This window comes from Rhinopithecus roxellana, chromosome 8, assembly GCF_007565055.1.
Source record: "Rhinopithecus roxellana isolate Shanxi Qingling chromosome 8, ASM756505v1, whole genome shotgun sequence".
NCBI lineage: Eukaryota > Metazoa > Chordata > Mammalia > Primates > Cercopithecidae > Rhinopithecus > Rhinopithecus roxellana.
Window position 1 is genome coordinate 1,595,837 of NC_044556.1, and position 21,130 is coordinate 1,616,966.

Consider the following 21,130-nt stretch of genomic DNA (forward strand, 5'->3'; position numbering starts at 1 on the left):
CGGATCAACCTGTGACCTCCCTGAGGGTGGGGACTACATCAGCCCTGCTCACTGCTTTATTCTTAGTGCCGGGCTCAGCACCAGACACGACGTGGGGTAGGACAGAGCAGAGCTCCTAGAAGTTCCACTTACAGTGCAGGCTCTTGAGTCTGGAATGAAAATTCCAGCTTTGCTACTTCCTGTGTGACCTTGGGCAAGCTGCACAGCCTCTCTGTGCCTGTTTCTTCAACCGTAAAATGGAGATGCCAATAATAACAGCTCGGGTGCCTTGAGGATATACTATGCAACCACCATGCTACAGGGCTTTCATGCATGAACTCATCTGTCCTCACAGCCACCATTTTTTTTCCACACAGAGTCTCTCTCTTGTCACCCAGGCTGGAGTGCAGTGGCTTGATCTCAGCTCACTGCAACCTCCACCTCCTGGGTTCAAGCGATTCTCCTGTCTCAGCCTCCCTAGTAGCTGGGATTACACATGCACACCATCAGGCCTGGCTAATTTTTGTATTTTTAGTAGAGATGTTGGCCAGGCTAGTCTCGAACTCCTGACCTCAGGTGATCTGCCTGCTTCGGCCTTCCAAAGTGCTGGGATTACAGGCGTGAGCCACCGCGCCCCGCCTACAACCACCATTTGAAGTGGGTGCTGTCATGCTCCTCATTTTACAGATTGGAGAGACCAAGGCCAGAGAGGGACAGTGACTTGCCCAAGGCCACATAGCTTGAAACTGGGAAGGTGGGATTTAAATCCCAGCCATCTGGCACCCAAATCCATTCTGTTAACTACCAGGATATGCTGCTATAACGTGTCCTAGGGTAAGTGGTTGACATACAGTAGGTGCCTAATACATGATAATTATTGTTATTTTTAATTATAATTCTCCTAGAGGGCATTTGGAGGGAGGGTGCATCAGGGGAGAGAGAGGGCCCCATGGGGCTATGTCTGCTCTCTTAGGTCCCAGCCAGTATCCAACCAGCCGGCTGGGGCGGGGGACGCTGGGGTCACTAGGGGTCGGTGCTGCTCTTGCTGCGCGGCGGCGGCGTGCGCGGGTCCCAGTCATTAACCAGGCGCTGCGCCTGCTCGTAGCACACGTGCGGTTGCCGCTGGCGCAGGCGCAGGCGCACCACGCTGCTGTCCACCTCATGCCCGATGTTTTTGCAGTTGAGGCCCCAGGTGAGGTTCTTGTGCTTGGCGAGCAGCTCGTCCAGGTTCTTTTCCAGGTGCGTGATGTGGCGCTGCAGCTTGTCGGTGCCCTGGAGAGGGAGCAGGGCAGACCCGTGAGCCAGAGCAGAAGGCAGGGAGCTACCTGGGGTGGGCAGGCACCTCTGCGCCACGTGTGTGTGTAAGGAACACAGCTGAGGAGGGGAACACATCTGGGTGGGCCAGGTGCGCCTGAAAAAACAAAAACAAAAACAAAAACAAAAAAAACCGTGACAGGGCAGGCTAAGGGAGGGGAATGCATCTAGTCAAGATGTGTAGGAAGGAGCCTCCTTAGGAAGTGGGCTTAATAATCACAGCTCAGGGCCGGACGCGGTGGCTCACACCTGTAATCCCAGCACTTTGGGAGGCTGAGGCAGGCAGATCACCTGAGGTCAGGAGTTCAGCCTGGCCAACGTAGCAGAACTCTGTCTCTACTAAGAATACAAAAATTAGCTGGGTGTGGTGGCACACACCTGTAAGCCCCAGCTACAAGGGAGGCTGGGGCAGAAGAATGGCTTGAACCCAGGAGAGGAAGGCTGCAGTGAGCAAAGATTGCACCACTGTACTCCAACCTGGGCGACAGAGCGAGACTCTGTCTCAATAATAATAATAGTAACAACAACAACAACAACAACAGCTCGGCTGCTTTAAGGGTATTCTATGGAGGTGCCATGCTACACGCCTTTCATGCATGAACTCATCTGTTCTCACCACCACCATCTGAAGTGGGTGCTGACATGCTCCTCATTTTACAGGTTAGAGAGACTAAGGCCAGAGTGGGACAGTGAGGGTGCGTGTGAGAGGGGAGGACGGGGTTGAGGGGACTTATTTGAGCCACGTGTGGGTACTGAAGCCCCCTCCCCTCCCCACTTCGTGGCAGGAGTTGAAGGACAGGCCGACTTGGGTGAGCGGGGGATCATACCTGGTCCAGATGTGCTTGAGGAAGGAGCCTTACCATTTACAGGGCTATGGGGGGTGGAGGAGGGGGGTTTACCTGCGCGAGGCGCGCAGCCTCAGGGAGTTGGGTGCCCACGTGTCTCTGGTACATGCGAACCAGGGGTCTGTCCAGCTTTTCTCCAGTCTCCAGGTGAACTTTCAACAGAGGACCCTGGTGGGGTGCGGGTGCGGTGTGCAAGAGCGTTTAAACGCAGTCTCCACCCACCTGCACCCCTGCCTCGACCTCGGAAGGCTCTCACCCCGAACCGTACCTTGATGAGACCGTGGGTGGTGTACATCTCTTGGTTGTATTTCGTACACCGGAGGATAGTTCCCCTCATCAGTCCTAACGTCATATTTAATCTTTCCTGGGGGCAGGGAAGCGCAGGGGGATAACGCTGGTTCCCAGTCCCCCTCTCCTCCCCTGTCCCACCCTTGCCCGCAGCCGCGGGTAATGCGCTCACCTTCAGCTCCAAGGTCTCGTTCGCCTTCTGCGCCAGCGAGGCGCACACGCGGTCGCTTATCTGCAGCTGTTGCTCCTGGACGTCCACCACGTTCTTTGCCATTTCCACCAAGGTGTCCTTGGACTCGACCAACAACCGCTTGGCTTCATTTAGAGCCAAGGCGCACTCTGCAAATGCCCAGGACGCGCTTGGGGGCACCAAGCCCTCCGTTCCCAGAGTCCCTGTCCCTCTCTCTATTCTCAGGTGGTGGTGGGCCCTGGGCTAGGGGGTTTTATTGAGGGACTGGGTGAAAGCCCAAGGGGCGCGGGAGATAGTGTAAGTAGCGTCTTGGGTTGGTTTCCTTAGAAGCAGAGCCCGTGACCTGTAATCCCAGAACTTTGGAAGGCCAAGACGGGCGGATCACCTGAGATCAGGAGTTCGAGACCAGCCTGGTCAACATGGTGAAACCCCCGCCTCTACTAAAAATACAAAAATTATCCAGGCGTGGTGGCGGGCCCCTGTAATCCCAGCTACTCAGGAGGCCAAGGCAGGAGAATCGCTCGAACCTGGGAGGCGGAGGTTACAGTGAGCTGAGATCGGGTGATTGCACTCCAACCTGGGTGACAGAGCATGACTCCATCTCAAAAAAAAAAAAAAAAAAGGAGCAGAGCCTGTGAATGACTGAGTCCTCAGTGAGTGTCAGCAGGAGAGCACAGGGGGAAAAATTGAGTAACAATGTGTGCTTAGCAAGATAGGCTTTCAGTCCTCCCATTGGCTCTAGGGCTATTTCCCAGGAAAGGAACAGCCAAGTGGAGGAGGGGCTGCACTGACAGTCAAGGGGATCTGGGTGGGCACCAATACGACCCAGTACAGTGGACTCCTACCTGGGGTATAGGTGCCCACAGGGTCTGGAGGAGGCGTTTTCTGACCCTGCGTGCGTGGGGTGGGGGCCCGGGAGAGGTTCACCCATGAGTGGCGTCCGGCCTGCTCCAAAACCTTGTCCAGAGGCTGGTTCATGAGGTCCACAGCTTGCAGCCGCTCCTTGAAGTAGAAGTTCAGGGTGTCTCGGCAGGAGGCCAGGGTCTGGGTGGAGAAGGGAGGAGGAGAAGGCAGAGTGAGAACTGGGAGGTTGAGGGAAGTGGATGAAAGTGATTTCTCTGCTGAGGCTTGAGGCTTATAGGCTGTAAAGCATTTCTACCTCTAAACAGAAACTGATCCTCTCATTTTTTTTTTTTTTTTTTTTTTTTTTTTTTTTTTTTTTTTAAGAGACAAAATCTTGCTCTGTCATCCAGGCTGGAATGCAGTGGTGCCACCAGAGCTCACTAAAACCTCAATATCCTGAGCTCAAGAGAGCCTCCTGCCTAACCTTCCTGAGTAGCTGGGACTACAGGAGTAAAGCACCATGCCCTGCTAGTTTTAAAACTTTTTGCGGCCGGGCGCGGTGGCTCAAGCCTGTAATCCCAGCACTTTGGGAGGCCGAGACGGGCGGATCACGAGGTCAGGAGATCGAGACCATCCTGGCTAACACGGTGAAACCCCGTCTCTACTAAAAAATACAAAAAACTAGCCGGGCGAGGTGGCAGGCGCCTGTAGTCCCAGCTACTCGGGAGGCTGAGGCAGGAGAATGGCGTGAACCCGGGAGGCGGAGCTTGCAGTGAGCTGAGATCCGGCCACTGCACTCCAGCCTGGGCGACAGAGCGAGACTCCGTCTCAAAAAAAAAAAAAAAAAAAAAACTTTTTGCAGAGAAGGGGTCTGGCTATGTTGTCCAGGCTGGTCTTGAACTCCTGGCTTCAAGCTATCTTCCTGCTCTGACCTTCCAAAGTTTTGGAATTACAGGCGTGAGGCAGTGTGCCTAATATTTTTGATACTGGTAAAGGCTTTTACTTATGGATATATATATGTGTGTGTGTGTGTATATATGTATGTGTGTGTGTGTATATCCTTTTGAGACACAGTCTCACTCTGTTGCACAGGTGGTAGTGCAGTGGTTCAATCGTAGCTCACTGCAGCCTCAACCTCCTGGACTCAAGTGATCCTCTTGCTTCAGCCTCCTGAGACAGCTAATTTGTATTTTGTATTTTTTTTGTAAAGGCGGGCTGTCACTACGTTGCCTAGGCTGGTCTCAAACTCCTAGGCTCAAGCAATCCTGCTGGCTCAGCCTCCCGAAGTTTTAGGATTACAGATGTGAACCACTGTGCCTGGCCTGGAAATATTTTTTAATTTAATTCATTTCCCCAATGTTCCAGATAAATATTTTCTTTCATGAAATCTTTTTTAGGAGAGACATGCCTATGTCTTATGAAAAAAGATTTTTTTCCTCTTTTGACTCACATCACACCACCCCTCAAGGTTTACTTTATTATTTTTACTTAAATTTTTGTTTTTAATTGAATAATAATTGCAATGTGATGCTTTGATTTGATTTGTGTATGCAATGTGGATGATATCAAGCTAATTAACTTATCCATTTTCTCCCATACTTTTTTTTTTTTTTTTTTTTTTTTTTTTTTGAGACGGAGTCTTGCTCTGTCGCCCGGGCTGGAGTGCAGTGGCCGGATCTCAGCTCACTGCAAGCTCCGCCTCCCGGGTTTACGCCATTCTCCTGCCTCAGCCTCCCGAGTAGCTGGGACTACAGGCGCCCGCCACCTCGCCCGGCTAGTTTTTTGTATTTTTTTAGTAGAGACGGGTTTCACCATGTTAGCCAGGTCTCGATCTCCTGACCTCGTGATCCGCCCGTCTCAGCCTCCCAAAGTGCTGGGATTACAGGCTTGAGCCACCGCGCCCGGCCCATTTTCTCCCATACTTATCTTTTTTTTTTTTTTTGAGACAGAGTCTCGCTCTGTCGCCCGGGCTGGAGTGCAGTGGCCAGATCTCAGCTCACTGCAAGCTCCATCTCCCGGCTTTACGCCATTCTCCTGCCTCAGCCTCCCGAGTAGCTGGGACTACAGGTGCCCGCCACCTCGCCCGGCTAGATTTTTGTGTTTTTTAGTAGAGACGGGGTTTCACCGTGTTAGCCAGGATGGTCTCGATCTCCTGACCTCGTGATCCGCCCGTCTCAGCCTCCCAAAGTGCTGGGATTACAGGCTTGAGCCACCGCGCCCGGCCACTTATCTTTTTTTTGTAGTAGGTTCACTTAAAATGTATTCTTTTCCACTTAATTTTCCCAGCTTTATTGAGGTGTAATTGACAAATAAAAATTATATTTATTTAAGGTGTACAACTTGATGTTTTGACCTATGAATATACTGTGAAGATATCACTGCATTCAGGCTGGGTGCGGTGGATCATGCCTGTAATTCCAGCACTTTGGGAGGCCAAGGTGGGAGGACCACTTAAGCCCAGGAGTTCGAGACCAGCCTGGGCCACATGGTGAAACTTCACCTCTACAAAAAATGCAAAAAATTAACCAGGTGTGGTGATTCACATCTGTAATCCCAGCTACTAAGGAGCCTGAGGTGGGAGGATCACCTGAGCCCAGGAGATTGAGGCTGCAGTAAGCCATGATTACACCACTGCACTCTAGCCTGGGCAGCAGAGTGAGACACTGTCTCAAAACAAAAACAAAACAAAAACAAAAACAACCATGAACAGTACAGTTTCCTCAATAGCCATTACAGATAAACACATGGATGAGTTGGTGGTGCTCATAGATATTACCTTAAATGTGGCTTTTAGAGAAGGGAAGGTGTGTTAAGGCATGGGAACATGGAAATTTGAGTCAAAGGTCAGGCAATTCTGCTTACATTTTTTCCCAGGTGCTGGGTGTTCACCTGGATGACAGGTAATCCAGGAAAGTAATATGTATATATTTTCAGATAGGGTGACACTCAGTCTCCCAGGCTGGAGTGCAGTGGCATGATCACAGCTCACAGCAGCCTGGACATCCTGTGCTCAAGTGATCCTCCCACCTCAGCTTCCCAAGTAGCTGGGACACAGACACATGCCACCACACTGGCTAATTTTTTAAAAAAAATTTTGTAGAGATAAGGTCTTACATACTATGTTGTCCAGGCTGGTCTCAAACTCCTGGGCTCAAGCGATCTACCCACCTTGGGCTCGAAGTGCTGGAATTACAGGCATGAGCTGCTGTGCCCAGCTAGAGAAATTCTTAAGACTTTTATTCACAAAGTTGTCTTCCGTTTATGGCACTGTGCATAATAACCAGGTAAAAGTGAGTCTGCTCATTTCCAGACAGATCATGCAATGGTATGATCTTGGCTCACAGCAACCTCCGCCTCCCGGGTTCAACGGATTCTCCTGCTTTGGCCTCTGAAGTAGCTAGGATTACAGGCATATGCCACGATACCCAGCTAATTTTTGTACTTTTTAGTAGAGACAGGGTTTTGCTATGTTGGCCAGGCTGGTCTCAAACTTCTGACCTCAGGTGATCCACCCGCCTCGGCCTCCCAAAGTGCTGGGATATGGATTGGTTCTGAGAAATTGGTTTCCTTCGTCACTTCATTCTTGACCCTTTCCTGTTCTTTTATTTTGAGACAGGGTCTTGCTATGTTGCTCAGGCTGGTCTTGAACTCCTGGGCTCAAGTGATCCTCCTGCCTCAGCATCCCAAAGTATTGGAATTACAGGTGTGAGCCACCACATCCAGCCTCTTGCCAGCTCTTGTTGTTGTTCTTGGGAAGAAGCAATTTCCAAGTTGAAGCTCAGACATCTCCTACCTCCTTACCCAGTTCAGAAGCCTTCAGTGACTCTTTGGGGTTGGGGTGAGAGGAGCGGTAAGAGACAGCAACAGCTTCCGTGTGCTGGGTGTCAGTTGCTTGGTTTCTGTGCCTGACTCTGTTCTGGCACCCTGAGAAAGCAGCCTGTCTCATGCATTTCCCCACTGTAACATGGAGAGCTGGCACTCACTATACCCACATCTTGATCTTCCTGTGTCACCCCCTTGATTCTCAACTGGCACTCATTCCATCCCCACCTCTAGCCTTGAAGTCTCCCTTCCTCTGCTCTGATCAATATTGAGACTGCTATTCTCCGAGTTCCCCCCTCCCACCAGGCTGTATCTCATCTGGACAGCATCCCGCCATTGAAATCTTATTTCCTCCACAATAAAACGAAGCATATCATATTCCTTTGATATCTGCAATTATTTGAGAGTGATATCAAAACAAGTCATTTGCACATGTATACACCCTTATAAACACTCTCCGTCAAGATATACAATATTTCCATCATGCCATACATTTCTCTGGCTCCCCTTTCCTCTCTCCCTCCCTGACCAACTCCAGTAAGATGACTTGGAGATTAGTTTTACCTGTTCTAGTCCTTCCTTCATTCATTTGTACAGAATCTGGCTCTGTCTCCCGGGCTGGATTGCAGTGGCATGATCCTGGCTTACTGTGGCCGCAAACTCCTGGGCTCAAGAGATCCTCTCAGATCAGCTTAGAGATCCTCTCAGCTCAGCCTCCTGAATAGCTAGGACTACAGGTGCATGCTAACCATGCCCAGTTAATTTTTTAAACATTTTTGTAGAGATGATATCTTGCTGTGTTGTGCAAGCTGGCCTCAAATTCCTAGCCTCAAACTCCTGGCCTCAAGCAGCTCTCCCGCTTGGGCCTCCCAAAGTGCTGGGATAGCAGATGTAAGCCACTGCGCCCAGCCAAGTTTTGCCTGTTCTTAAGGAGTTGATAAATTTCCATCCTATGGATGGGTGACCTGTTTTTGTAAGTAAAATTTTACTGAAACACAGCCATGCGCATTCGTGTGAATATCATTTCTGGTTGTTTTCATGGCACACTGGCCAAGTTAAGTAGTTGGGGCAGAAACTACACAGCACACAAGGCAGAAACCATTTACTAACTGTACCTTGAAGAAAACCCTTGCTGAATCTAAAACTTCATATAAATGGAATCCTACAGGGTGTATACTTTATGTCCAGCTTCTTTCTCTGAATATGATATCTTTGGGATTTATTGATTGGGTTAAAAAGTGGACTTAAAAAGTCTTTTGTTCATGAACTCAAACATTAATTCAACCCCTACTGATGCCAGGCGATGTGCCAGGTGGTGAAAATACAGTGACCAGCAAGATAGCTGTCCAGGCCGGGTGCAGTGGCTCACGCCTGTAATCCTAGCACTTTGGGAGGCTGAGGCAGGTGGATCACGAGGTCAGGAGTTCGAGACCAACCTGGCCAACATGGTGAAACCCCGTCTCTACTAAAAATACAAAAATTAGCCGGGCGTGGTGGCAGGCACCTATAATCCCAGCTACTTGGGAGGCTGAGGCAGAAGAATTGCTTGAACCCAGGAGGCGGTGATTGCAGTGAGCTGAGATCATGCCACGCCACTGCACTCCAGCCTGGGCAATAGAGCAAGACTCCGACTCAAAAAAAAAAAAAAAAAAAAAAAAAAAAAAAAAAAAAAAAAAGAAAAGGACCGCGGTGCAGTTCAGCACCACGGACAGCGGGCCACCAGCCCCTGAGTCTTCTACCTTGTCCACAGCCTTGACCCTCAGCCTGTCCCATCTTCTCCCCTCCTTCCCACCCTCCAGTCAACACATCCTTACTGAACTTTGCTACGTGAAATATAATTTAGTACTGAATCTGCCTTCAAGGTTCAATGCTTGTTCAAATGCAGTTTAGCTGAGGAGCCTGCCTGGAGTCAACATGAGCAAGTTGACATATACAGATAAGATCCAGTGGACTAGAGAAATGGGTATCTAGAGGGGCATGTAGATCAAGAGAGGTGGGCTTTTTATTGTACTAAAATAGATATAGCATAACATGTTGCCATTTTAACCTTGTTAAGGGTACAGTTTAGTGGCATTAGGTGTATTCGTACTGTTGTGCAACTATCATCTCCAGTAAGCTGATATGGAGATTAATTTTAGCTGTTCTGTTCCTTGCCTCCTTCCCTCATTCATTTATATAGAATCTTGCTCTGTCTTCCAGGCTGGATTGCAATCCATCTCCAGAACTTTTTCATTTTCCCAAACAGATATGTACCCATTAAATAATAACTCTCCTTTTGTTTATTGGTGACAATGAGCCAAGAGAGAAGGAAATGTTGATGATGCAGAAGAGTGGAAGGGTGGAATTATAGGATTGACAGAGGAAAAATGAGAGAGGTTCCCTTTGGTGGTTTTCATTGAAATCACCGTAGAGCACGGAAGGCACAGAGAGTTGGAGATAACTGAAGGAACAGAAGGCATGAAATCACTTGCCCAGCAGGTCAGCAAGTCTTCTAGAGACTTAAGGCGAGGTCTGTGGGAAAGGTTTGAGTGCCAATTTGAAGTTTGACTTCGTGATTTTAAATTGAAACAAATCTGATTGGTGTTATTTTTCTCCAGCAATATTCAGACCAGATCCTGCCAAGCAGCCTGTCTCTGTTTCTGTCTACATCTGTCCTTTCCCACCTCTCTCTCTCTCTTTCAGAGACAGGGTCTTCCTCTATCACCCAGGCTGGAGTGCAGAGATATGATCATGGCTCACTGCAGCCTTGAACTCCTGGACTCAAGCAATCCTCCTCCCTCAGCCTCCTGAACAGGTACTGCAGGCAAGTACAACTGTGCCTGGCTAGTTTTATTTTATTTTAAAATAGAGATGAGGCTTTGCTATGGTGCCCAGGCTGGTCTTGAACTTCTGGCCTCAAGAAGCAATCCTCCTGCCTTTGCCTCCCAAAGTACTGGGATTATGGGCATGATCCACTTCCCTCTTTATAGCCCTTTGCTCCCACGTCCATCCTCAGGGGCTTCTCCCTTCTCTGCCTCCGACTTCCTGGAAGGATATTTCAGGAATCATTAGATTTAAAGGAATATGACAGCAGCCAGAAGATATGCCCTACTCAAGTTCAGCACCGTGGACAGCGTTTCACCAGCTCCTGAGTCTCCTGCCTCGTCCACACCTTCGTCCCCCAGTCTGTCCCTTCTTCTCCCCTTCTCCCCACTCCCCAGTCAACACAAGCTTACTGAACTTTGCTACGTGAAATATAATTTAGTTCTGTATCTGCCTTCAAGGTCCAATGCTTGTTTAAATGTAGTCTAGCTGCGGAGCTCTCTATATAAAAGCAAGGCAAGTTCAACAGCAGTAAAAGACTTGACAGTTCAATCTCACAATAGGAAATAAAACAAGTCCCCAGCCTGTCTTTTCTTTGAATGCCTCTAGAATGTTAACTCTTCAAGGGCAAGGCTAGTTCTTTCTCAGTCACCAATTTATCTATGATGCCAAGCTCAGTGTCTGGGAAGCAGGTACTAGATTAGTATTTATCAAATGGATGAGTTGAAAGCACACAAGTTGCCAGTGAACCCTAATAGGTCCCAAAGGCCCCTGAAGTCTGGCTGCTCTTCCCCCTTCATTTGCACCCTCGTGAAGAAGTTCTCGTTGCGAGCGCGAAGGATGCAGCGAGAGATCAAGTCTGGCTGAAGCTGGAGCACGTGTTAGAGTGCAAAGAGCTAGACTCCAGTCACCTGGGTTGAAACCACAGCGCTGCCATTGATGGGTTTGCTTATTAGGTGAGGTCGTCTCTCTCTGAGTCTCAATTTTCCCATCTCTAATGAGGAAATCATAGTTTCTGCTTCACAGGACAGTCTTAACGAGTGGATTCAATGACTGCACAGGGTTTTGTACAGAGTGGGTGTTCATGGTTATTCTGAGACCCAACTTCATCTCCCATGGCCTCACTTTTTCCATTTCACAAAGTGAAATGCAATGAATATCTGGTCAGTGTGGCTTGAAGGAATTGCTATTGTGACAGTCCCCAGGTCAGAGCGGTTTGTCCATTAGGCAGACAGGGATCCCCCTCCAGTCCCCATAAGTCATCCTCAGGCACCCCTAACCTTGAGTAGGACCTCTGATTTTTCCATATCTTTCTCCATTTTCCTCTTCATGCTTTTCAGCTCCTCTTTCTCCCATGTAAGCATACTGTCAGCTTTGTCAGGGATCTAGAAAACAAGGAAAGAATCCCTCACATCCTTGGGAAAGGGCTGGGAAGAGATTTCTCTTTCCGGGGTGGTAGAGGGTTTGCCAGCCTCATAAACTCTGAGTTTGAAGGATGAAGTTGGGGGTACTCTCATCCTTTGGGTGAGGTGTCTCCCTATTTGAGAAGGTTTGATTTTTTCAGTGGGCTCTCTCACTTGGGGGGTCTTGCTCTCTGGAGCTTGAGATTGGAGGCTTCTCTCTTTTACAGATAGGAGCCCAGGGGGCTGAGATGAAGGTGTCTCAACTTGGGGGAGGGTTGTTCTTACCCCCGAGACTGGGAGCTGGGCACCCCTTCCTCAGTGATGGTCTTATCTCCTCTCCCTGGCTACAGGTGGAGGGGTCATATCATAGGGATGACGAGGGATGATCATATCATAGGGAAGACTCCTTTTTGGAGTCTTAATATTTGGATCTGGGGGCTGAAGGTAGGAATCCCATTCTGTGAGTGGGATCCCATCTCTCCCCCGGGAGGCTGGAATTTTTGTACCTTTTGGGGTGGGGATTTGAGGTTTCACTTTAAGGGGAAGATTCACCGGGACTGGCACTAGAGGTCTCACTCTTTCTCTCTGGATGGGGGCTCAACCTTTGGGTGTGAGGGTTGGGAGTCTGAAGTCTCTCTCTGCAGGGAGGACTTCTTCCTTTCACCACAGATGAGGTCGGGCGCAGGGATTTTCACTTCCTGAAGCCAGGGGGGTTGGGTTTTATTTCACATTCTAGGGGGAGTTTCACCTGGGTTGGGACCAGGGTATCAGCTGCTCTCCTCAGCTGGGAGTTGGGAGAGTGTTTTCACTAGGACTGGGGCACTGAGGGTCTCACACCTATGGGGCTTACCCTCTGAGCCTGGGATCTGGGTGGATGATTTTATGCTTGGGCTGAGGGCTGTGGGTTTTACTTTTTGGGGAGATTTTCATGGAGTCTGAATCAGGGACTGCACCCTCTCTTCCTGGCTGGGAGATTTGGATAATTTTCTCCTCTGGGGCAGGGAAGCTGAGGATCTCATCTCCTTGGACAGGGCTCACTCTTTGGGTCGTGGGGCCTTAGGCATCTCTTCCTGGGCCTGTCTCCATCACCTTTTTTTTGTTTGTTTGTTTTTGAGTCTCACTATCTCCCAGGCTGAAGTGTAGTGGCCCTATCATATTTCACTACAGCCTTGAACTCCTGAGCTCAAACAATCCTCCTGCCTCAGCCTCCCAAGTAGCTGGGACTAGAGGCATGCACCACCATGCCTGGCTATTTTTTTTTTTAAACTTTGGTGCAGACAGGGTCTTGCCGTGTTGTCCAGGCTGACCTCAAACTCCTGGCCTCAAGCAATCCTCCTGCCTTGACCTCCTGAAGTGCTGGGATTACAAGCACAAACTACCATAGCTGGCTAATTTTCCTCCAATTTTTGGAGAGATGGGATCTCACTGTGTTGTCCAGGCTGGATTGCAGTTGGTCTGATTATAGCTTACTGCAGCCTCAAACTCTTGGGCTCAAGCAATCCTCCTGCCTCAGCCTCCAAGTAGCTGGGACCATAAGTGCATGCCACCACGCTGGGCCATTAAATTTTTTTTTTTTTTTTTGTAGAGACAGGGTCTCACTATGTTGCTCAGGCTGGTCTCCAACTCCTGGACTCGAGCGATCCTCCTGCCTTGGCCTCCCAAAATGCTGGGATTACAGGTGTGCACCACCACCCCCAGCTAACTTTTCAAAATTTTTGGTAGAGACAGGTTCTCACCTGTCACCCAGGCTGGAGCACGGTGGTGCCATCATAGTTCGCTGCAACCTGGAAGGCCTGGCCTCAAGCAATCCTCCCACCTAGGCCTCCCAAACTGCTGGGAATACAGGCGTGAGCTACTGCACCCGGCCCTCAACTTCTTTGCCCTTATTCACCAGAGTTGGGTGTTCTCTCTATGGAAAGATTTTTTTAAAAAATTTTTTGAGATGGAGTTTTGCTCTTGTTGCCCAGGCTGGAGTGCAATGGTGTGATCTCGGCTCACTGCAAACTCTGCCTCCCGGGTTCAAGTGATTCTCCTGCCTCAGCCTCCCAAGTAGCTGAGATTACAGGCATGCGCCAGTAGGCCAGGCTAATTTTGTATTTTTAGTAGAGACGGGGGTTTCATCATGTTGGTCAGGTTGGTCCCGAACTGCTGACCTCAGGTGATCCATCAGCCTCGCCCTCCGAAAGTATGGAAAGGATTTTTCCGGGGCTGAACACTGCATAACGAAGGCCTCAGTCTTTGCAATTAGGCTGGGGTTGGGGGCGGGGAGGAGGGTCCCACCTTCTCAGACTTGGGCCTGTAGCCCCGCAGCTTGACACTCTGCTGGTTAATAAGCAGGCCCTTGCGCACTTCGCTGAGCCTGTGGTCGGTGACCTCGCGCTGGCGCAGCAGCTGTCGCACCCGCCCGTTAATCTGGTGCTGCGCGCGGCCGAGGCGGGCGGCGGTGAGGCGCGCTCCACGCGCGTGCGCGTGCACCACCTCAGTGGTCTGCAGGGCGCGCGCTTTGCGGTGCAATGGTAGCGGCAGGCGGGCGTACCAGGCGGGCGGCTTCATCTTGCCCTTCCACAGCGTGACGCCCTCGCCTGGCAGCGGTTTCTCCACGGTGCTGCCGCCTTTGAGCATCTCCACGCGGAAGCGCCAGGGCTGGATGTAGGCGGCGCGGCCGAGGTGGTGCGCCACGTTCGGGTCCAGCACGCTGTCCTTGGGCTGCCACATGGTCACCGCCTCCTGCCCGCAGCGATCCGTCAGGATGTGCGCGGTTCTCGACATGGCCTGAGCTGCCTCGCGCCATGCTGGTGCCCCAATGCGTGTGTCCTGGCTGCGCTCTGCCGGGTGTGCCAACACGCGCATGGTCCCTGCTTGGTCCCTCGGCCTGGCCGGGGACCCCCAGGCGGATCAGAAGGGACCCCAAAGACACACAACTCTTTCCTGGCCTGTGGAGAGAGTGTACTGAGAGCGCCCGTCACCATAGCGATGGGCGCAACAAGGAAGGTGGAGTTCCAGAGGTAGGGGGAGGAGTAGGATGGAATCTTTGCTTTGGAACTTGGCCTAAGTGCGTTGGCATCCTGACTCCTTGAGAAAGAGCCGGTCTAGCGTCCCTCTCACCGTTGTTTCCAGCAAAGTGGCCCTTCTTCCAGCTTTAGGATGTCCTAAGCGCTTCCAGCTGTCCAGGTCACATTCTGTTGCATGTCGGTAAGCATAGAAGAAGGGCCATGCTTCTCACGAGGCATTCCTCTCGCTGTTACCTTCCAGCACATGGCCTGTCTTTCAGCTTCAGGATGTCCTAAGCGCTTTCCCACTTGGAAGCTTGGAACTTGCTGTTCCCACTGGTAGAATTCTCCCATGGCTGGCCACTTTGCAGTCTTCAGCTTTCTGCTGGCTGGGTTCTTGGTGTTCTTGACTACCCAAAAACCTCTTTTAGTGTTACATTTTATCTCCTCTCCTCTCCTCTCCTCTCCTCTCCTCTCCTCTCCTCTCCTCTCCTCTCCTCACCTCTCCTCTCCTCTCCTCTCCTCTCTCCCTTCCTTCCTTCCTTCCTTTCTCCTTCCTTCCTTCCTTCCTTCCTTCCTTCCTTCCTTCCTTCCTTCCTTCCTCCCTCCCTCCCTCCCTCCCTTCCTTCCTTCTCCCCTTCCTTCCTTCCTTCCTTCCTTCCTTCCTTCCTTCCTTCCTTCCTTCCTTCCTTCCTTCCTTCCTTCCTTCCTTCCTTCCTTCCCTCCTTCCTTCCTTTCTTCCTTTCCTTTCTTTTTTCTTTTTTTTTGAGACGGAGTCTTGCACTGTCGCCTGGGCTGGAGTGCAGTGGTGTGATCTGGGCTCACTGCAATCTTCACCTCTCGGGTTCAAGAGATTCTCCTGCCTCAGCCTCCCGAGTAGCTGGGCTTACAGGCACCCACCACTATGCCCAGCTAATTTTTTGTATTTTTTTTTTTTTTAGTGGGGACGGGGTTTCACCATGTTGGCCAGGCTGGTCTCAAACTCCTAACCTCGTGATTCTCCTATTTTGGCCTCCCAAAGTGCTGACATTACAGGCGAGAGCCACCACTCCCAGCCTAGTCTTACATTTTCTTTCTTGTCTTCAATAGCACTTTTCTTTCTTGCTTCAGATAGCACTCACCGCTATCTGAAATTATCTTATTCATTTGTTGGTTTACTTTTTAACTTTTGGGCATCTCCCACTTGCCCTAGAAGAATTAAGAGCCTTACAAAAATTTTTATTTTTATAGATTTGGGGTACAAGTGCAGTTTTGTTACGTGGATATATTTCGTAGTGTTGAAGACTGGGCTTTTAGTGCACCCGTCACGCAAATAGTGTACATTGTAGCCAATAGGTAGTACTGTATCCCTCACCCCCTTCTCACCCTCCTACCTATGGGATCCTCCAATGTCTGTTTTTCACTCTGCTTGTCCATGTGTACCCATGGTTTAGCTTCCACTTAGAAATGAGAACATGAGTTTTTTTTACTTTCTATTTCTTGGTCATTTCACTTAGGATAATGGCCTCTAGTTCCATCCATGTTGCTGCGGAAGACATGATTTCACTGTTTTTTATGGCTAAGCATTCCACGGCATATATATGTGATATGTATCTGCTATATATACAACACATGCATATGACATATATGCTATACATATGCTATCTAGATAGGATATCTATGTGATATATATGTTATGTAGATAGCATATATGTGATATTTATGGATATATAGATATCTATGTGATATATATGCTATTTAGATAGCATATCTATATGATATATATGCTATACATAGGGCATATGTATTGGTATAGATATGCTATATATATGCTGTCTAGATAGCATATTTATGTGATATATATATGCTCTGTAGATACATATATGTGACATATATAGATATCTATGTGATATATATGATATTTTGATAGCATATCTATGTGATAGATATGCTATATATAGGGCATTTGTATTGATATATATGCTATCTAGACAGCATATCTATGTGATATATATGCTCTCTAGCTAGCATATCTATGTGATCTCTCTAGATAGCATATATATTATATAAATATATATTATGTATATAGATGTATATAATATATATAAATTTAATATAAGATATACATAAATATAATATATACAATATAAAATATATAAATAAATATAAGATATATAAATATATAATATATAAATATATTTATATATAATATATGATATATTATATATAATAAACATACAATATATATTTTATATATACACATATAAATATATCATTTTATAGATATTTCTATAATATATAAATATATATTTATATTATATATAATAAATATATACAATATATAATATATATTATAAATATATACATATAGACACCACTTGTATCTAGTTCTAAAACACTTCACCAACCCCCAGATAAAACCTCATCCCCATGAGCTCTCACTCTCATTCCCCTGTCTCCTCGGTTCCTGGTAACCACTCATCTGCTCCCTGTCTCTATAGATTTGCCTGTTCTGGACATTTCATGTCAATGGAATCTCACACTATATGGCCTTTTGTATCTGGCTTCTCTCACTCAGCGTTGTGTTTTCAAGATTTGTCCATGTTGTAGCACGGATCAGTGCTTCCTTCCTTTTCATGGCTGAATCGTATTCCATTGCATTTATATATCATAACTTTGTTTATCCATCTGACCAGTGATGGACATTTGTTTTTCGCTTGTGAACTTCATGAGGGCATTGATTTTGCCTCTCTTATTTACCATTGTATTCCACCACCGAGCACCCAGCACAGATAGTGGCTCACGACAAGCACTCAGTAAGTATTTATTAGATGAATATATAAGTGGAAGAATCAATAAATGTTTTATTTTATTTTATTTTTTCAGACAGGGTCACACTCTGTCACCCAGGCTGGAGTGCAGTAGCAAGATCATGGCTCACTGCAGCCTCAAGCTCCTGGACTCAAGGGATCCTCCCACTCTCAGCCTCCCGAGTAGCTAGGACTATGGGCATGTGCCACCATGCACGGCTTATTTTTTAATTTTTTTTTTTTTTTTTTTTTTGTAGAGACAGAGTCTTGCTATGTTTCCCTGGCTGGTCTTGAACTCCTGAGCTTAAGCAATTCTCCTGCCTCGGCCTACCAGTGTGCTGGGATTATAGGCATGAGCCACCGTGCCTGTCCAAATATTTTCGTATTGAGTGAATGAGAGGTGCGACCGTCAAGAAAGAATGAATGACCCTGGGTTTGTAACCGAGGGATCATTCAGTAATGGGGCGGGGGGAATAAGATGGGCAACCAGCGACTCCCACGCCAGCCCCACCATTATGTTCTTTACGGCCACTAGCAAGAGATGGGGCCAGATAACGTTTGGTGATGGAGGCTTGGGAATATGGGGTTAGCACAGTCATTTGCTGCTTGGACCAGTGGTATCTGGTTCAACAAATTTTCATGAGCATCAGGAGAGTATTATGGTCTGTATTCTGGATCCAGATGAGCTAGGATTCAAATTATGATTCTGCCACTTACTGTCCACGTGACCTCGAGCAATTCACTTAACATCTCTGTGCCTGCGTTGCCCCATCTGTCAACTCAGATAACAGGATGGTGGCATGGAGACAATGAGCTAATACGAATGAAGTGCTTAGCACCGCAGCTGACACCTAGTAAGCATTATGTAAGTGTTTACTTTTTACTGTTATTAATGGAATGAACCCATGAATGAGCTATTTCAAAACCAGAAGCGGTCCAGAGAGGCTTTCACAAAGAACCTGGGAGACACCTCACGTGAGATGCCTTTCTGCACACAGCCATCTACCTTTGCTTTGTTCGTGAAGTACTTCCACCTTCCCAACCAGGGGATCTCATCTGGGTAGGCTTGCTGCCTGGTGTATGAAGCACCTCTATTGGGCAGAACTTGTACCAAGCTACCTGAGACACACTTAGGAAGCTTTCTCATGCCAGATCTACATGTGAGGATTTTGGCTTCCACATGGCTCTCTGGTTAAATGCGTTAAGGCTGTGGAAGTGGGTGCAGACTGTTACATTCTGGCTTTTTGTTAGTCCAACACACTGACACCAACGTGCTGCTAGTATATGATACTATTATCTAAGCATTGAAATTGGTGCAGGCCATTGCTTAATCGGGCCAACTTCTCATTTTCATCTCCCAACCCCAGCTTCTGTTCTCTATGTCAACTTCCAAAGCCTCACTGCTAGCTCCTGGCTTTGATGACCCATTTTGGACACTTCTCTAGCCTGATGTGTATTTGAAGAACAGGTGAGTTATCTGCTTTTTTATTTTTAATTTTTATTTTTTTTGAGATGGAGTTTCACTCTTGTTGCCTAGGCTGGAGTGCAGTGGTGCGATGTCGGCTCACTGCAACCTCTGCCTCCTGGGTTCAAGTGATTCTCCTGCCTCAGCCTTCCGAGTAGCTGGAATTACAGGTGCCCACCACCACGTCCCGCTAATTTTTTGTATTTTTAGTAGAGATGGGGTTTCACCATGTTGGCCAAGCTATTCTCGAACTCCTGACCTCAGATGATCCGCCCAACTCAACCTCCCAAAGTGCTGGGATTGTAGGCATGAGTCACCATGCTCTGCTTTTTATTCTTTTTTTTTTGACAGGGTCTTGCTTTGTTGTCCAGGGTAGAGTACAGTGGCACCATCATGGCTCACTGCAACCTTGAACTCCTGGGCTTACACAATCCTCCTGCCTCAGCCTTCTGGGTAGCTGGCACTACAGGCATGTGCTACCATGCCTGGCTAATTTAAAAAATTTTTTGTAGAGACAAGATCTTGCTGTGTTGCCCAGGCTAGTCTTAAACACCTGGGCTCAGACAATCCTCCTGCCTTGGCCTGCCAAAGCTCTGGGGTTTCAGGTGTGAGCAACTGTGCCTGGCCTGTCTGGAAGGAACCATTCATTGCTGGGCTGGGATTAGCTCTCAGTTTCCAGGTGATTCACCTACGTGGGTCTGAACAGAAACAATGATGTTCAAAAAATCCTACAGAAACATTATGTACACAAGCCCGAGGACTGGGAAAAATTTTCACTACTCTTCAAGCCTAAATACCTCTCTTAAACTAACAAATAAGCTGTGAAAGCAATGTATGCACATTGTATAAAATGTATAAAATATGGGAAAACATGATGAAATGAATAAGAATCTTTTTTTTTTTTTTTTCCTGGAGACAGAGTCTCACTCTGTCACCCAGGCTGAAATGAAGTGGCACAATCTTGGCTCACTAAAGCCTCCAACTCCTGCTCTCAAGAGATCCTCTTGCCTCAGCCTCCTGAGTAGCTGGAACTACAGGTGCATGCCATCACACCTGACTAAATTTTTTTTTTTTTTTTTCGTAGAGATGAGGTTTTGCTATGTTGCCCAGGCTGGGTCTTGAACTCCTGACTTCAAGCCATTCTCCTGCCTCACCCTCTCAAAGTGCTGGGATTATGGCCACGAGCCACTGTGGCCAGTCTTATTTTTTATTGTACTATCCAGAGATACCTATTCTGAACTTGCTCTTGATTTCACTCTAACCGTTTCCACATTCATTGCCCCACCATGCCTCCGTGTGTGTGCATGTGTGTGTGCATGTACACAATTATAGTTATACATATTTCCCTCCTTCCAGTATGCTGAAGCCCAAATACTTCTAACTCAGGCCAATAGGGAGTTATATTTCTTTGTGAAATTAGCTCTCTGATTTTTATTTATTTTATTTATGTATTATTATTACTTTTTTAAGAGACAGAGTCTTGCTCTGTTGCTCAGGCTGGAGTGCAGTGGCGTGATCTTGGCTCACTGCAACCTCCTCCTGCTGGGTTCAAGCAGTTCTCCTGCCTCAGCCTCCTGAGTAGCTGGGTGCCACCACGCCCAGCTAATTTTTCATATTTTAGTAGAGATGGAGTTTCACCATGCTGCCCAGGTTGGTGTCAAACTCCTGAGCTCAGGCCATCTGCCTGCCTTGGCCTCCCAAAGTGCTAGGATTACAGGCACGAACCACTGCACCTGGCAGCTCTCTTGATTTTTATAATAAAGAACACTTTACAGAAATTCGTTTTTGCAACCATCCTTGCTGGGGCCACCTGTTCAATATACTGATTCATGCAATGTCGGGAGCAGAATTCTGCTTTTGGGTGAAATTGAGTGAAATTGCAGAATGGATGAAGAAGGAGAACTTTCTAAAACTTCTAGCCTTTTTTCTTTTTCTTTTTTCTTTTTTTCTTTTTTTGTTTTTGGCATTACATGGAGATGCCCTTCGCTGTGAAATCTTGTTAGGTAATTATCAGAGACCCCTTTTTAGGTTCCCCGATGTCTTCCCTTCTGGGACACCAGATTCTACTTTTAGTAGGTGCCCCTCTTTCTCTTGGAGATAATCACATCAATTGGTCTCTCATTCCAGGGGGATATGACCTAGAATCTGTTTTGTCTTTGAGAAATGAGGTCGCTTTTCTGGTGGAGGTGTCAGCAGATGGTGGGAAGCCCCAGGCTGGGAGAGGAGGTGCTTCCTGGTTCTTCCCTGTCATCTCCTGCAAAGGCAGTGACCCTGCTGGTCAGTGAGTAACAAGGACCTGTGTCTATGGCTGTACCCTCGATCAATCCCTTAAAATGGCTCAGGCAGGCCAGGCATGGTGGCTTATGCCTATAATCCCAGCACTTTGGGAGGCCGAGGTAG

The 21,130-nt window shown here is 47.9% G+C and overlaps 2 protein-coding genes across 2 annotated transcripts in view; one reads left to right on the forward strand and one right to left on the reverse strand.

The window, feature by feature from the left end:
- Positions 1 to 850: 850 nt before the first annotated feature.
- On the reverse strand, positions 851 to 14,437 carry CCDC105 (coiled-coil domain containing 105). Its single transcript, XM_010361548.2, has 7 exons — positions 13,767 to 14,437; positions 11,364 to 11,468; positions 3,462 to 3,660; positions 2,599 to 2,765; positions 2,407 to 2,502; positions 2,193 to 2,306; positions 851 to 1,251 (listed from the first exon to the last, which is right to left on the reverse strand). The coding sequence occupies exons 1-7, from the start codon at positions 14,334 to 14,336 to the stop codon at positions 1,003 to 1,005; spliced, it is 1,500 nt and encodes a 499-aa protein (XP_010359850.2). The 5' UTR covers positions 14,337 to 14,437; the 3' UTR covers positions 851 to 1,002.
- Positions 14,438 to 14,519: 82 nt separating this feature from the next.
- The window catches only part of SLC1A6 (solute carrier family 1 member 6), a 62,723-nt gene continuing 56,112 nt past the window's right edge, over positions 14,520 to 21,130 (forward strand). Inside the window, exon 1 of the mRNA XM_010361551.2 lies at positions 14,520 to 14,678. Coding sequence (XP_010359853.1) covers positions 14,673 to 14,678 — 6 coding nt within the window. The 5' untranslated portion in view covers positions 14,520 to 14,672. The remainder of the gene's footprint in view (positions 14,679 to 21,130) is intronic.

Bases quoted from the DNA above. Each gene is read 5' to 3' on its own strand.
- CCDC105 (XM_010361548.2), bottom strand. From the start codon at position 14,336: ATGCGCGTGTTGGCACACCCGGCAGAGCGCAGCCAGGACACACGCATT. The intron at 2,503-2,598 runs GTGAGCGCATTA...CCCTGCCCCCAG, and splicing joins ACGAGACCTTGGAGCTGAAG to GAAAGATTAAATATGACGTT. The intron at 1,252-2,192 runs GTAAACCCCCCT...CTCCCTCTCCAG, and splicing joins AGGCTGCGCGCCTCGCGCAG to GGCACCGACAAGCTGCAGCG.